Consider the following 15,249-nt stretch of genomic DNA (forward strand, 5'->3'; position numbering starts at 1 on the left):
AATGGGGGTGGGGAAGAAAGGGATGGGGTTGGGAGGAGGAGAGGGGTGAGGAGAGGGAGAGCAGAGAGGGGTGGGGGAGGGGGAGGAGAGAGGGATGGGGAGGGGAGGGGAGAGAGGTGTGGGGGGGGGAGGGATGGGGACGGAGAGGAGGAGGGAGTGGTTGGGGGAGGGTGGGGGTAGAGTGTGGAGGGAGGGGGAGAGTGGTGGGGGAGAGGGGGGAAAGAGTGGGGAGGGATAGTGGAGGGGGGGAGAGGTGGAAGAGTGGGGAGGGTCAGAGGGGTAGGGGGAAGGGGTGGGGGGAGAGTGGGGAAGAAGGGGGAAGGGAGGGGGAGAGAGAGGGGTGGGTGATGGAAACGGGTGGAGTGAGAAGTGGAAGAGTGGGGAGGGAGGGGTAGGGGGAGTGGTGGAAGAGGGACCGAGGGGTAGGGGAAGGGGGCGGGGGAGAGAAGGAAGGTGGAGGGGTAGAGAGTGAAGGGGGGTGGGGGAGAGAGGGATGGGTGGGAGAGGGAGAGGGGTGACGAGAGGGGAACTTAGAAACATAGAAATTAGGTGCAGGAGTAGCCCATTCGGCCCTTCGAGCCAGCACCTCCAGTCAATATGATCATGGCTGATCATCCAACTCAGTATCCTGTACCTGCCTTCTCTCCACACCCTCTAGCCTGTCCAACCCCTTAAAAATGTTGTAAGTTTCTATAAGATCCCCCCTCAATCTTCTAAATTCTAGCGAGTCCAAGCCGAGTCTATCCAGTCTTTCTTCATTTGAAAGTCCTGACATCCCAGTAATCCGTCTGGTGAACCTTCTCTGTACTCCCTCTATGGCAAGAATGTCTTTGAGCATTGGGCATTGTGACATCACACGATGGAACGTTCACCAGGGGCTGGGGCTGCTTCTATGGGTGAGAAGCAGTTTTCTTTTGAAATTGGGGGGGGGGGAAGGATTTGATTAAAAATGTGTACATAAACACGAAGAAATGTAATCAGGGGCGGATACTTTGAAAGAAAAGTGAAATCTCTACCGTAATGGAAAAGATCTTGGCGATTCTGCGTCTGGTTTCGGAGTAGCAAGGAGTCAAAGGAAGAAAGGCGGACGGCAGCCGGACGGACGGACGGCGGACGCTGGACGGCGGCAGCAACACAGTTTTAAAGATAGATAGATAGATATTAAATAGAGAATTACCCTCAACAGAAGCACTAAGGGAAGATTGGGAACATGAGCTAATGATAAAAATCTCGAAGGATAGATTGGAAAAGTATCTGATGAACACACATAATTGTTCTATTAATGCAAGACATAATTTAATTCAATTCAAATTATTACATAGACTATATTATTCAAAAACAAGGTTGAATACATTTTATCCAAACGTCTCTCCCAGATGCGATAAATGTTTGTTTCAAAACGCTAATATAACACATTCATTTGTAGGATGTACAAAGTTGAATAAATTTTGGAGCGATATATTTGATATATTTACAAAGCTTTTCAAGTCCACAATAGAACCTAAAACGGAATGGATTATATTTGGAATAATAGTAGAAGATATCAATTTAAATAAAGACCAAAATTTTTTTTTAAATTATGGGTTAATAATTGGAAAGAAATTGACACTTAAATTTTGGAAAAATACAACCATACCAACTGTTAAAATGTGGATTAGGAATATGATAGACATAGCATGCCTTGAAGAAATGAGACTCCGACTAATAGATAAATATGACCAATTCTTAAGGAGTTGGTCTCCTTTCATCGACTTTTTGGAATCATGTGATGCAGCGGTACCGTAAAGATTGCTGATTTCAGTTCATGCCGCTCGATAGTTCATGTTCGATAGATCTACATCTCCGAATAAAGATTTGAACATTTCTCTATTAAGGGGCCTTCTCTCCTATTTCTACTTTCCACTTTTTCTTTTTTTTATATACACACTTCACATTTTTCTATTCTCTACCATCTATTTTTCCTCTTTTTCCCCTTTCTATTGTTTTCTATTTCTTGTCTTGCTTACTTCCTTCTCAAAACATAAAACTAGAGGTTGTACATAGAATGGATTACGGTATGACATAGTTGGCACCTAAAATTATGTTCAACTGTACTGTTTTGTACTGTATTAACGTCTAATAAAATAAACAAAAACAAAAAACAAAAAACAAAAACAAATATTTTCCCCTTCACCTTAAACCTCAGACCACTGGCCTCAATTCACCTACTCTGAGCAAGAGACTGCATCTACCCGATCAATTCCTCTCATGATCTCATACACCTCTAGAAGATCACCCCTCATCCTCCTGTGCTCCAAAGCATAGAGTTCCAGCCTACTCAACCTCTGCCAAGAGATCAGACTCTCTAGCCCTGGCAACATCCTTGTAAATCTTCTCTCTATCTTTTCCAGCTTGACAACATCTTTCCTATAACACGGTGTCCAGAACTGGACACAATACTGTAATTGTGGCCTCACCAACGTCGTAAACAACTGCAACATGACCTCCCAACTTATATACTCGATACTCTGGCTGATAAAGGCCAATGTGCTAAAAGCCTTTTTGACCACCCGTTTTACCTGTAATTCCACCTTTAGGGAACTATGCACCTACAGTCTTAGATCCCACTGCTACACAACACTCCCTAGAGCACTACCATTCACTGCGTAGGTCCTGCTCATATTAGACTTCCCAAAATTCAACATCTCACATTTCTGTATTGAATTCCATCCACCTCGGCCTACCTGCCCAATCGATCAAGATCCTGCTGCAATTTTTCACAACCATCTTCACTATCGGTAAAACCACCCACTTTTGTATCATCTGCAAACTTACTAATCTTGCCATGTATGTTCTCATCCAAATCATTGATATAGATGACAAACAGTAACGGGCCAAGCACTGAACCCTGAGTCACGCCACTTGTTACAGGCCTCCAGTCCGAGAAGCAACCTTCCACCATCACCCTCTGCTTCCTTCCATGAAGCCAATTTTCTCTCCATTCAGCTATCTCTCCTTGGATCCCATTCCATCTAACCTTCCAGAGCAACCGACCATGAGGATACTTGTCGAATGCTTTACTGAATTCCATTCATACAACATCTAAAGCTCTGCCCTCATCGACCTTTCTAGTCACAACATTTGCCACCATTCAGTCTTCCGGCCCCTCTCCTGTATTTAAAGACTCCTCGTGAATATTAACCAGGACTGACGCAATTTCCTCTCTGGTTTCCCACAATTTCTACGGATATATCTGATCAGGCCCTGGAGATTTGTCTATCTTCAAACACGATTATACCTTCAACATCACTTGGACCACAACACTGACTGGTCTCAAGACACTTCCATTGACTGCTCCAAGTTCCTCAATCCTCCTGTCTTTCTCCTCAGTAAATACAGAGGAGAAATACTGGTTGACGACCTTGCCCATCTACTGTGGCTCTACACAGAGTTGACCGCATTGATTCCTGAGGGGTCCCACTCTCTCTCTAGTTAGCCTTTTCCCCCTTATCTATTCATAAAATATCTTGGGGTTGTCCTTAATGCTATCGGCCTGAGCGATTTCCTGGCCCTGTTTTACCCTGCTCTAATACATTTCCAGTTCAGCACCATTGATGCTGATTGAGGCATAAACTCCACCACCCTTTGTGATGTCGGTAACTAGATCCCTCAACTTGCTGACATTGAGTGAGAAATGTTGTTGTCGTGCCACCATTTTATTAAGCTCTTTATCTTCTTCGTACGTTCCATCCCATCATTGTTCATGTTCCATCCGGCCACCACCTTGCTGTCATCTGCAAACCTGTGGATGGAGTTAGTGCAGAATTTGGCCCCACAGTTGTCATTGTATAGGGAATTTATTTAGGGACTGGGAACACATTCATGTGGGTCACCAGTGTTGAGAATTATTTTGGATGATGTGTTGTTGCTTAATCTCACTGTTTGTGATCCATGGGGCAGAAGGTTGAAAGGGGTCAGAGAATCCAAAAATATTTTATACGTACGTACTTTGAGAGAAAGACTTCTGCTCAACTATAGAGATAATAAGGTCCCTCAGAAACCAAAGTGGTAAACAATGTGTGGAAATACAGGAGATGGACAAGGTCCTCCTGGAGTATTTCTCTTCTGTTTTTATCATTGAGAAAGACATGGAGGACCTGGGACATGTAATGCTGATGTCTTGAGGACAGTCTGTATTATGGTCAAGGATGTCTTGAGCATCTTATGGCATATGAAGGTGGATACATCTCCCAGGCCTGATCAAATATATCTGTGGACAGTGTGGGAAACGAGAGAAGTTCATAAGTCATGAGCAGAATTAGGCCATTCGGCCCATCGAGTCTACTCCACCATTCAATCATGGATAATCTATCTTTTCCTCTCAACACCATTGTCTTGCCTTCTCCCCATAACCTTTGACACCTGAACTAATCAAGAATTTGTCAATCTCCACTTTACAAATACCCACTGACTTGCCCTCCACTTCATTTCACTCCAATAGAGAAGAAATTGTGGGATCCCGAGCTGAGATAACTGAATCATTAGACAGACACGAGAAAAGCCTGGAAATTATAGACCAGTGCGTATATGATCTGTGCGAGGTAAGTTAGATCATCTGTGGGAGGTAAGAGAGGATTCTGAGGGATAAGATATATATGCATTTTGATAAGCAGAGGCTAATTAGGGATAGTCAGCATGGTTTTGTACGTGGGAGGTCGAGTCTCACTAAATTGATTGATATTTGAAGAAGTAACCAAATGGGTGACATATGTACCTATGGTTGTAGACGTTGTTTATATAGACTTCAGGAAACCCTTTGATAAGGTTCTGCATGGTAAGCTGCTCTGGAAGATTAGATCACATGGGATCAAGTGAGAGCTAGCTGACTGGATACGGAATTGGCTTCATGGAAGGAAGGTTGTTTTACAGACTGGAGTCCTGTGACTTGTGATTACTAGACTTGTATTAAACATTGTATCCTTTACCTGTGGACAGCTTGATTGTAATTATCCTTTCTTTCACTGGATAGCACACAAACAAAAGCTTTTCACTTTACCCCGGAACATGTGACAATAATAAACTAGACTAAACTAAGGGAAATGGGTAACCAGAGAGACAGTGGGGCCCATCAGGAAACAAAACATCAACTCTGTGTGGTGCCACAGGACATGGGCAAGGTCATCAATTAGTATATCTCCTCTGTTTTAAAATAGCGAGAAATAGGAGGATTGAGGAACTTGGGGCAGTCAATGGAAGTGTCGTGAGAACAGTCAGTATTACGGTCGAAGAGGTGCTGAAGGTCCTAACATCAGGGTTCGGTGCTGGGCCCGTTACAGTTTGTCATCTATATCAACAATTTGGATGAGAATGTACATGGCAAGATTAGCAACATTGCACATGATGCAAAAGTGGATGGGATTGCAGATAGTGAAGATTGTTGTCAAAACTTGCAGCAGGATCTTGATCGGTTGGCTAGGTGGGCCGAGGAATGGTTGATGGAATTTAATACAGAGAAATATGAGGTGTTGCATTTTGGGAAGTCTAACATGGGCAGGACCTAGACAGTGAATGGTAGATCTCTGGGAAGAGCAGAGGCATCTTGGAGAGCAGGTACATAGTTCCTTGAAGGTCACGGGTAGATGGAGTGGTCAAAAAGTATTTTGGCACATTGGCCTTCATCAGTCAGAGTATTGTGTATGAAGTTGGTAAGTCATGTTGCAGTTGTACAAGAAGTTGGTGAGGCTGCATTTAGTGTATTCTGTTCAGATTTGGGCACCATGTTATAGGTAAGATGTTGTCAAGCTGGAAAGGATGCAAAGAAGATTTGCCTGGACTCAAGGGCCTGGGCTATAGGGAGAGGTTAAGCAGGCTGGGACATTATTACCTGGACCCACAGTCTCTTGCCCAGAGTGGGGGAATTCGAAAACCAGGGGCCATAGGTTTAAGGTGGAGGGAGAAAGATTTTATAGGAACCTGAGAGGGATATTTTCCACACAAAGGGTGGTGGGTGTAAGGAGCAAGCTGCCGGAGGAGGTAGTTGAGGCAGGGACTATCACAACGTTTAAGAAGCAATTAAACAGGTACATGGATCGGACAGGTTTAGAGGGATATGTTCCAATTAATGGGGTGAATGTACAATCTTTTACCAGGGTAGTGGAATCAGGAACCAGAGAACATGGGTTTAAGGTGAGGGGGGGGGGGGGGTGAGAGCGAATAAAAGCTGGGGGGCAGAGTGAGAGCGGGGAGGGAATGAGAGCGAGAAGGGGGGAGTGGGAGCTGGAGGAGAGGAGTGAGAGCAGGAAGGGAGTGAGTGATGAGGGAGTGAGCGTGGGGCGAGGGTAACGGTGACTGTGTGTGTGTGTGTGTGTGGGGTACTGATGGTGGGGCATTGGAGGAATGAGGGACAGCTGGGACGGAGTGGGGGCAGAGGGGAGGCTGGGATGAGTGAGGGCTGCAGGAAGACTGTGAGATTGAAGATTGAACAGTTTCAGACGGTCGGCCCTCCCCGACCCTCAGGATCAGTGATCCCGCAGGGACCCGAGTCTGGAGTGAGATCCTGACTCGCCCTGAGTCAACAGAGACACAGCATCATTGCCCTGTGTAGCTGCCCAGTCAACACACACTGCTGGCCCGTCCCGTCCCCACCCCGTTCCTCTCACATTCCGGAGACTTCTGGGTTTGTAATAAATTCCTGCACAAGAGGCTGGTCAACAAGGTCAGAGCACATGGAATTGTTCACACACTGTCATGGATTGAGAATTGGCTTTTGGACAGAGAGCAACAGGTGGGAATAAGCAGATCATTCTCAGGTTGGCAGCAGTGACGTGTGGGTACAAGAGGGCTCAGTGCTTGGGCCCCGGTGAGTCACAGTCTGTATCAATAACTTGGCTGGGACGATCATCTGTGGACTGAGATTCACCGTGATATCTCCCACTGACCCGCAGTGTCCCTCATTCAGTATCCCCCGGCTCTATATTCCCCAGACCCCTGTCCCAGTCTGATGCCCTGTTTCTCCACACACTCGGCATCTATTCCCCAGACCCCTGTCCCAGTCTGATGCCCTGTTTCTCCACACACCCGGCATCTATTCCCCAGACCCCTGTCCCAGTCTGATGCCCTGTTTCTCCAATGATGATACCAAGATAGGGGGTGTTGTGGATAATGAAGAGGATTTCCAAAGTCTACAGAGTGATTTAGGCCATTTGGAAAAATGGGCTGAAAGATGGCAGATGGAGTTTAATGCTGATAAATGTGAGGTGTTACACCTTGGCAGGACAAATCAAAATAGGACGTACATGATAAATAGATAGATAGATAGATAAATACTTTATTAATGGTAGGGAATTGAAGAATACAGTTGAACAGAGGGATCTGGGAATAACCGTGCATAGTTCCTTGAAGGTGGAATCTCATGTAGATAGGGTGGTAAAGAAAGCTTTTGGTATGCTAGCCTTTATAAATCAGAGCATTGAGTATAGAAGCTGGGATGTAATGTTAAAATTATACAAGGCATTGGTGAGACCAAATCTGGAGTATGGTGTACAATTTTGGTCGCCCAATTATAGGAAGGATGTCAACAAAATAGAGAGAGTACAGAGGAGATTTACTAGAATGTTGCCAGGGTTTCAACAACTAAGTTACAGAGATAGGTTGAATAAGTTAGGTCTTTATTCTCTGGAGCGCAGAAGGTTAAGCGGGGACTTGATAGAGGTCTTTAAAATGATGAGAGGGATAGACAGAGTTGACGTGATCAAGCTTTTCCCTTTGAGTAGGGAAGATTCAAACAAGAGGACATGACTTCAGAATTAAGGGACAGAAGTTTAGGGGTAACATGAGGGGGAACTTCTTTACTCAGAGAGTGGTAGCGGTGTGGAATGAGCTTCCAGTGGAAGTGGTGGCGGCAGGTTCGTTGGTATCATTTAAAAATAAATTGGATAGGCATATGGATGAGAAGGGAATGGAAGGTTATGGTATGAGTGCTGGCAGGTGGGACTAAGGGAAAAAAGTTGTTCGGCACGGACTTGTAGGGCCGAGATGGCCTGTTTCCGTGCTGTAATTGTTATATGTTATATGTTATACCCGGCATCTATTTCCCAGACCCCTGTCCCAGTCTGATGCCCTGTTTCTCCACACACCCGGCTCTATATTCCCCAGACCCCTGTCCCAGTGTGACTCCCTGTTTCTCCACACACCCGGCATCTATTCCCCAGACCCCTGTCCCAGTCTGATGCCCTGTTTCTGTTTTCCACTTCCACCGTCTCTATTCCTTTATTCCAGACCCGGAGACGTCCACAAAGGAAGAGACGGGAGGACCAGCCGCTGGAGAGACCACCCAGGAACCGTCTTCTGTCCCAGAGGGAGACACATCCTCAGGTACCAGGTCTTGTGTCAGTGGGGACATTCAATCTCTCACTCTGTGCCCTGGACCCTCTCGTCGACCTGTTCACCTGCTGGACGCACAGTGCAGCGGGCGGGTGAATGACGGCCTCAGGTCTTCCTCCCTCCCCTCTGCCAAAGTGTCCCCATCTCTGGAACGTTTCATGCCCTTTTCCACCGTGAACCATAAGCCCCTGGGTCTGATGGCGGGACATGTGGCCGCGTGAGGTGGGTTGGCAGCCGGAGCACAGGGTGTGAGTGAGGCCTGGGGTTTGGTGGGTGACGGAATGGAGAGGGGGAGAGGAGAGGAGGGAGATGGGGGAGAGGGGAGGTGAAGGGTGAGAGTGGGGGAGGGTTGAGAGTGGGGGTGAGGGTGAGAGTGGGGGAGAGGGGTGAGAGGGGGGGGAAGGGAGAGTGTGGGGGAGGGGTGAGAGTGGGGGGAAGGGGTGAGTGTGGGGGAGGGGTGAGAGTGGGGGGAAGGGGTGGAAGGGGGGTGAGATTGGGGGTGAGAGTAGGGTGTGGGGAGATCAGTGGTCACTGGGGATGTTTGGGTCAGTGTTGTGCTGGGGTGTGGACCAGGGATGTGGACGGGGACATCACTGAGGATTACAGCCGGGACTGACCACCAGCGCAGGGTGCTGGGCACGGGGAGGCCGGTGGTCTGAGATCACAGTCCGTGACTCAGGGGGAGGTGGGGGAGTGTGTGGCTTCAGGATGACTGGGGGAGTGTGTGCAGCAAATAGCTGGAGCTGGGACTGAAGGTCTTTAACCAGAAGGCGGTGAGTCTGTGGGTTTCATTACCACAGACGGCGGTGGAGGCCGACATTGGGTATTTTTAGAGCAGAATTTGACAGGCTCTGTATGTGTAAGGGGGTCAAAGGTTACGGGCAGAAAGCAGAAAATGGGGTTCAGAGGGGAAAATCGATCAGCCACAATTGAATGGCAGAGCTAACTCGATGGGCCGAATGGTATAATTCCTCTTACACACACCTGATCCTCTGTCTCACTCTCTGACTTCCTTGCCTCATTTACAATTCTCTCTTCTGTTCACTCTCGGCACCACTCACCATTTCTCCCACAGTCCTTTGCTCTGTTTCTCAGGAGGAAGCTGCATGTTACACATCATGGCTAGTTTAATTGCCTGAATCATTGTTTCTATTTCTGCCTCCACAGATGCTGCCTGACTTGTTGAGTACTCCAGAACTCTGTGTTCTTCAGCCTTTCACCATCCACAGTCTATCTCAGTGGTTTTCTGTATCTGTTGATCAGTCCATCACCCAGCCTGGTCCCGGAGGCACTGGGGTGAAACAGGCAGGTCTCATCCCGGCCCAGGGCCATTTCCACTGCTCCAGGTCTCACTCAGCTCTTCTCTCCTTCCAGATGCGGGCAGAGGGACAAGTGCAGAAGGCAGGGAAGACAAGCCGTCGGATGCCGAGTGCAAACCGCACATTGGACCAGGTACCTGCTGAGATCTCGCAGGAACCATCGGGACAGCTGTTCACAGATTCCCTTTCTGCCCGGAGCCCAAACATCAGGCCGGCTGATGGTCTGCTTAATAATCCCATTGGTTGGAGTTTGCAGGAGAAGTCTCCTGGAGCACGGGGGGGATCCCCTTCCTCCAGCCCTTCTGCTCATAGCACCAGGGTAGGGTCAGTGGGTCAGGGGAGAGATTGTTCCTCGCCACTCGCCTGGGTTACTTGTAGTCCAAGTGTGAGTCGTGGAGCCACACAGCACAGAAACAGCCCCTTCGGCCCAACTTGTCCATGCCCACCAAGATGCTCAATCCAAGCTGCTGCCATTTACCTCTGTCTGGCCACAACCTTCTGAATCTTTCCCATTCATGTACCTGCACAAATGTCTTTTAAACATCTTTTACTAATCTTTTCTTTCTCAGGGGAGGTGGTGGGAGGCAGTGAGTGTTCACTACAAGCATTGATTGTTCCTGGAGCAGAGGGGCCGGGGTAGACTGGGATGTGATCTTGTCCCCACCTCCCCCACACTGTGCGTGTTGCCCCCACTGGAGTAGAGGGGCCGGGGTAGACTGGGATGTGATCTTGTCCCAGTGACATTCCCATCCACTTCCCCCACTGGTGTAGAGGGGCCGGGGTAGACTGGGATGTGATCTTGTCCCAGTGACATTCCCATCCACTTCCCCCACTGGAGTAGAGGGGCCGGGGTAGACTGGGATGTGATCTTGTCCCCATCTCCCCCCCACTGTCCGTGTTGCTGCCTGTGGGCCTTGCTCAGACAGCGGAGTGACTGAAGACTCTTGATCTTCCAGACTGGTGGGACGAGGAGTGTGAGAAGATGATCGACCAAGTCCAAGTGTTGTACATTGGGCAGAGTGAGCTGGACACGGCTGAGCAGAAGGAGGCCTATCTCCAGGAGGTGAGAGCTTCACTCCACGGTTGTTCTCATGTTGGTGTTTCTCGTTAATGTGACCCCCACCCAGCCCGGCCAGCAGTGTTTGTTCATCCTTTATTCACACTGACTTTTCCTCCCCAGTTAGTACCGATTGACCATTCACAGTCAACCTCATTCCTACTGTGGTCAATGTTGCTTCAACAAGCGACTCATAGAAAGTCAGAGTCATACAGCACTGAATCAGGCCCTTCTGCCCAACTCATCCATGCTGACCAAGATGTCTTATCTAAGATGTCCCATTTGGCCCATACACCACTAAACCTTTCCTGTCCATGTACTGTAACTGTCTATATGTTTCCTACCAGCTGTTATTGTATCAACCTCAACTACCTTCTCTGGCAGCTCATTCTGTAAACCCACAATCCTCTGTGTGAAAACATTTGCCCCTTAGGGTGCTATTAAATCTTTCCCCTCTCACCATAAATGTATTCCCTCTAATTCTTGCTTCCCTTATCCTGGGAAAATGCCTCTGTGTATTCACTCTAGCTATTCCCCCATGATTTTATACACTTCTATAAGAAACAAAGATCCTATAGCTCTGCTATAAGATCTTTGATAAGAACAAGCCACAACCTGCTGGTGCGCTCCAAGGAATCTAGTCTGTCCAATCCCTCTCTACACCTCAGGCTATTGAGGCTGGGTTACAGCCTCATTAACATTCTCTGCATTTTTTCCAGCTGTATGACATCCTCCCTATAGCAGGATGACCAAAACAGAACATGTTTCAGATTCATGGACTGCAGTGTAGATTCACGAGGTTATGTCAGGAATACCGGGATGTCGGGACTGACATATGATGAAAGAATCGGTCGACTGGGCTTGTATTCACTGGAATTTAGAAGGATGAGAGGACATTATAGAAACATACAAAATTCTTAAAGGATTGGACAGGCTAGATGCAGGAAAACTGTTCCTGACGTTGGGGGAGTCCAGAACCAGGGGTCACAGTTTAAGAATAAGGGGTAGGCCATTTAGGACTGAGATGAGGAAAAAATTCTTCACCCAGAGAGTTGTGAATCTGTGGAATTCTCTGCCACAGAAGGCAGTGGAGGCCAATTCACTGGATGGTTTAAATAGAGAGTTAGAGGTAGCTCTTCGGTCTCTGCTGTACAACACTCCCCAGAGCCCTACCATTCACCATCAAAGTCCTGCCCTGGTTTGACTTCCCAATATCCAACACCTGCCACTTATCTGAATGAAACGCCATCTGCCTTTCCTCAGCTCGCTGGTCCAGATGATGAAGATTCCACTGTCATCCTTGATAACAATCTTCACTGTCTACAATACCATATATTTAGTGTCATCTGCAAACTTACTCATCATGCCTTGTACATTCTCTTCCAAGTCGTTGATATAGGTGACAAACAGCAATGGGCCCTGCACAGCACTACTCACAGGCCTCAGTGTCGAAGGGTCTATGAGCTAAACACAGTTATCATTGTTTCCCCAGCAATCCTTCTCCTTGAATCTCCATCCACAATTAGCATTAATGGGCCAGCCCCAGTTAACGTACTTTGCCTTCTGTAGTTGTTTGACCGTCACCAGATATCATTGATATTCCCTCATTGACACACTGGCGATCTCCGATCAGCATCCGTCGACATTTTCCAATGGATCATTTGGGGGAGATGATCACCGTTTGATTTTACCATGTTTGGTGATACGGGATTGCTAATGTTTTGAGCAGAAAAGATTTGCCTGTTTGTAAAGGAGAGGTTTTTCCCACGTGTAATCAGGGAAGGATATCTTTGAGTTCGGCAGGAAAGAATCTCCTGGTTTATGGATAGGACTAGAGAATTACCAATGTTTTTGAGAAACAAACTTACTGTTGTATGGGTAGAGAATTCCACAGGTTTGAGGTTTGGATGTTCCAATGGTGAGTAAAAGGGGTGTACACAATGCTGGAGACACCAAGCAGGTCAGGCAACATTGTAGAAGGAGAATCATGATGCAAGTGTACAAGTTGTTGGTGAAACCACACGTGGAGTACTGTGTACAGTTCTGGTCACACAGCTACAGGAAGGATGTCCTTAAACTGGAAAGGGCACATCGGAGATTCACCTGGATGTTACCTGGGTTTGGAGTTTGCATTATGGGGAGAGACTGGATGGGCTGGGACTTTTTCTTTGGAGCGTAAGAGACTGAGAGGTGACTTTATTGAGGTGTACACGATCATGAGTGGCCTGGATAGAGTGAACACTCAGTCTTTTTCTCAGGGTAGAGGATTCAAAATCTAGAGGGCAAAGGTTTAAGATGAGGCCTCAGGGACAACATTTCCCATTCAACGTGTAGTCCGTATCTGGAATGAGCTGCTAGAGGAAGCTTCAGAAGCAGATGCAATTACAACATCCAAAACAAATTTGGACAAATATATTGATAGGAACTGTTTAGAGCACTATGGGTTAAATGCAGGCAAATAGCCAGAGGGTGGTGAATCTGTGGAATTCATTGCCACAGACCACGTCTCTGGGTATTTCTAAAGCGGAGATTGACAGGTTCTGACAAGTTGCCGAACGTTACAGGATGAAGCAGGAGAATGGGATTGAAAGGGAAAGATAGATCAGCCATGATTGAATGATGGAGTAGACATGATGGGCCGAATGGCCTGATTCTTCTACTATGCTTTAAGAAATAAGGCTATCCCAGAATGCTGCATTGGTCGGCATGGAAATGAAAGCAGGGGGGGCATGTTTCCATGTTGTACAGTTCTACGACTGTGAGAAACAGTAATGTCTTAACTCAACGATCCTTTGTCAGAATTTTGTCGGTAAGAGAGAAGACAAGGAGACATTGGGGTGGTGCAGCATGTGGAGCCGCAGGCGGCAGAGACCAGGGATCAATCCTGACCTTGGATGCTGTCTGTGTGGAGTTTGCACATTTTCCCTGTGACCGCGTGGTCCTGGTGCTCCTCCCATATTCCAAAGACAGGCAGGTTTGTTGGTTAATTGGCCTTTGTAGATTGCCACATGTGTGTAGGGAGTGACTGAGAAAGGCGGGTAACATGGAACTAGTGTGAACATGGTTGACGTGGACACTGACCGAGTTTCCATGCTGTATGTTTAAACTAAACTCAACTACTCCAGCCTGTTCTGGAGATGTGAATCCACTGCATTCATTTGCGGGCAGGGGTTGGTTCCATGGGTCTGCATGGAAGTGAGTTGCCCTGTTGTAACAGAAAGTAATTGTCCTGGTTTGAGGAGATGGGGGACAAACCAGGATGAGGGGAATCTCATGGTTTGAAGGGGTCAGAATCATTGGAATGAGCTGAAGGGGCTGAGAGGAAAGCACTTTGCCCTCGTTTGAGGGAATGAAGTACAGGATTTTGAAGAGGAGATCTCCCTGGTACAGGAGGAGAGGATGTAGGATTCCCTGTGGGGTGGGGTGGGAATACCCGTGGCAGGTGGGGAGGGGGGCACGGTGACGTTTCCTAGTTTGTGAGGAATGGGACGTCTGATTTGGAAGGAAGGAATGGAATTCACGTCGTGTTTGTGGGGGTTGTTCCTGGTTTAAGGGAAACAAATCTTCTGGAGCTAAGCCAGACATTCTGTGGGTGATGAGGGGAGGGGTTTCTGCTGTCCTGCTCTTGGCCACGATCCTCACACAGTGCGGTCCCACTCTGGTTCTTCACCGCTACACCTGTCCCCTTCCACTGGTCCACAGGTGCGTCAGATGCTGAGAGAGCAATTCCCCTGCAAGTACTTCCTGCCCAAGGACATTGATCAACAGACCAGGAAACGCAGCAAGAGAGAAGGGAATTGAGCGGGAAGATCGTGGATTGTGATCATCTGATGAATGACAGGATGGTGGTGGGAGGAATGTATCTCTATTTTACTTCATCAGATATTATGTTCATTCATTTCTGTTTTGGTGAGTGGTGGTGGGGAAGCCAAGAGAAAAATGTTGTCTAAATTAGCTTCCAGCTGATAGTTATTCTGCAATCTCTGGATGTTCACATTATTCTGTAATTCTGTCAATTACAGCTTTGATAATTTCTCAATGTTGATTAAATGTAATAATGTAATAATGTGTTTAATTCAAGCAGCAATATTATTTCTGTATGCTGTTACATGTAAAGGCCGTCTGCCAATCAAGAATGTCTTTCTATTTTATTTTAACTAATGTTACACACTATGTAACTAAAAGAAATGTAACTAAAAAATAAATGCACAAATATTCCCAACAAACGTGGAGAAAGACTAATATAAAGAGTTTATTGACTCACAACTTGGTGTTGCTGTTGAAAGTGAGGACGACAGTCTTGGTTTACAGGATAATATCTTGTCAGTAAAATGCCAGTGATTGGAGTTTAATCCTGATTCATGCGGTATGATGCACTTTGTTTAGGTTTATTATCGTCACCTGTACCGAGGTACAGTGAAAAGCTTTGGTTTGCCTGCTATCTGATCAAATCACTTAATACTATACAAGGATGCAAATCATTTACTGGTTTATTACTTATTACTATACATG

The 15,249-nt window shown here is 46.9% G+C and overlaps 1 protein-coding gene across 1 annotated transcript in view; it reads left to right on the plus strand.

The window, feature by feature from the left end:
- Positions 1 to 14,925, plus strand: part of LOC116975667 (mucin-5AC-like) — a 516,444-nt gene extending 501,519 nt beyond the window's left edge. The window contains exons 13-16 of the mRNA XM_033024993.1: positions 8,257 to 8,352; positions 9,736 to 9,813; positions 10,637 to 10,743; positions 14,440 to 14,925. Of these exons, the coding sequence (XP_032880884.1) occupies positions 8,257 to 8,352; positions 9,736 to 9,813; positions 10,637 to 10,743; positions 14,440 to 14,538 (380 nt within the window). The 3' untranslated portion in view covers positions 14,539 to 14,925. The remainder of the gene's footprint in view (positions 1 to 8,256; positions 8,353 to 9,735; positions 9,814 to 10,636; positions 10,744 to 14,439) is intronic.
- Positions 14,926 to 15,249: the final 324 nt, after the last annotated feature.

This window comes from Amblyraja radiata, chromosome 7 (assembly GCF_010909765.2).
Source record: "Amblyraja radiata isolate CabotCenter1 chromosome 7, sAmbRad1.1.pri, whole genome shotgun sequence".
NCBI lineage: Eukaryota > Metazoa > Chordata > Chondrichthyes > Rajiformes > Rajidae > Amblyraja > Amblyraja radiata.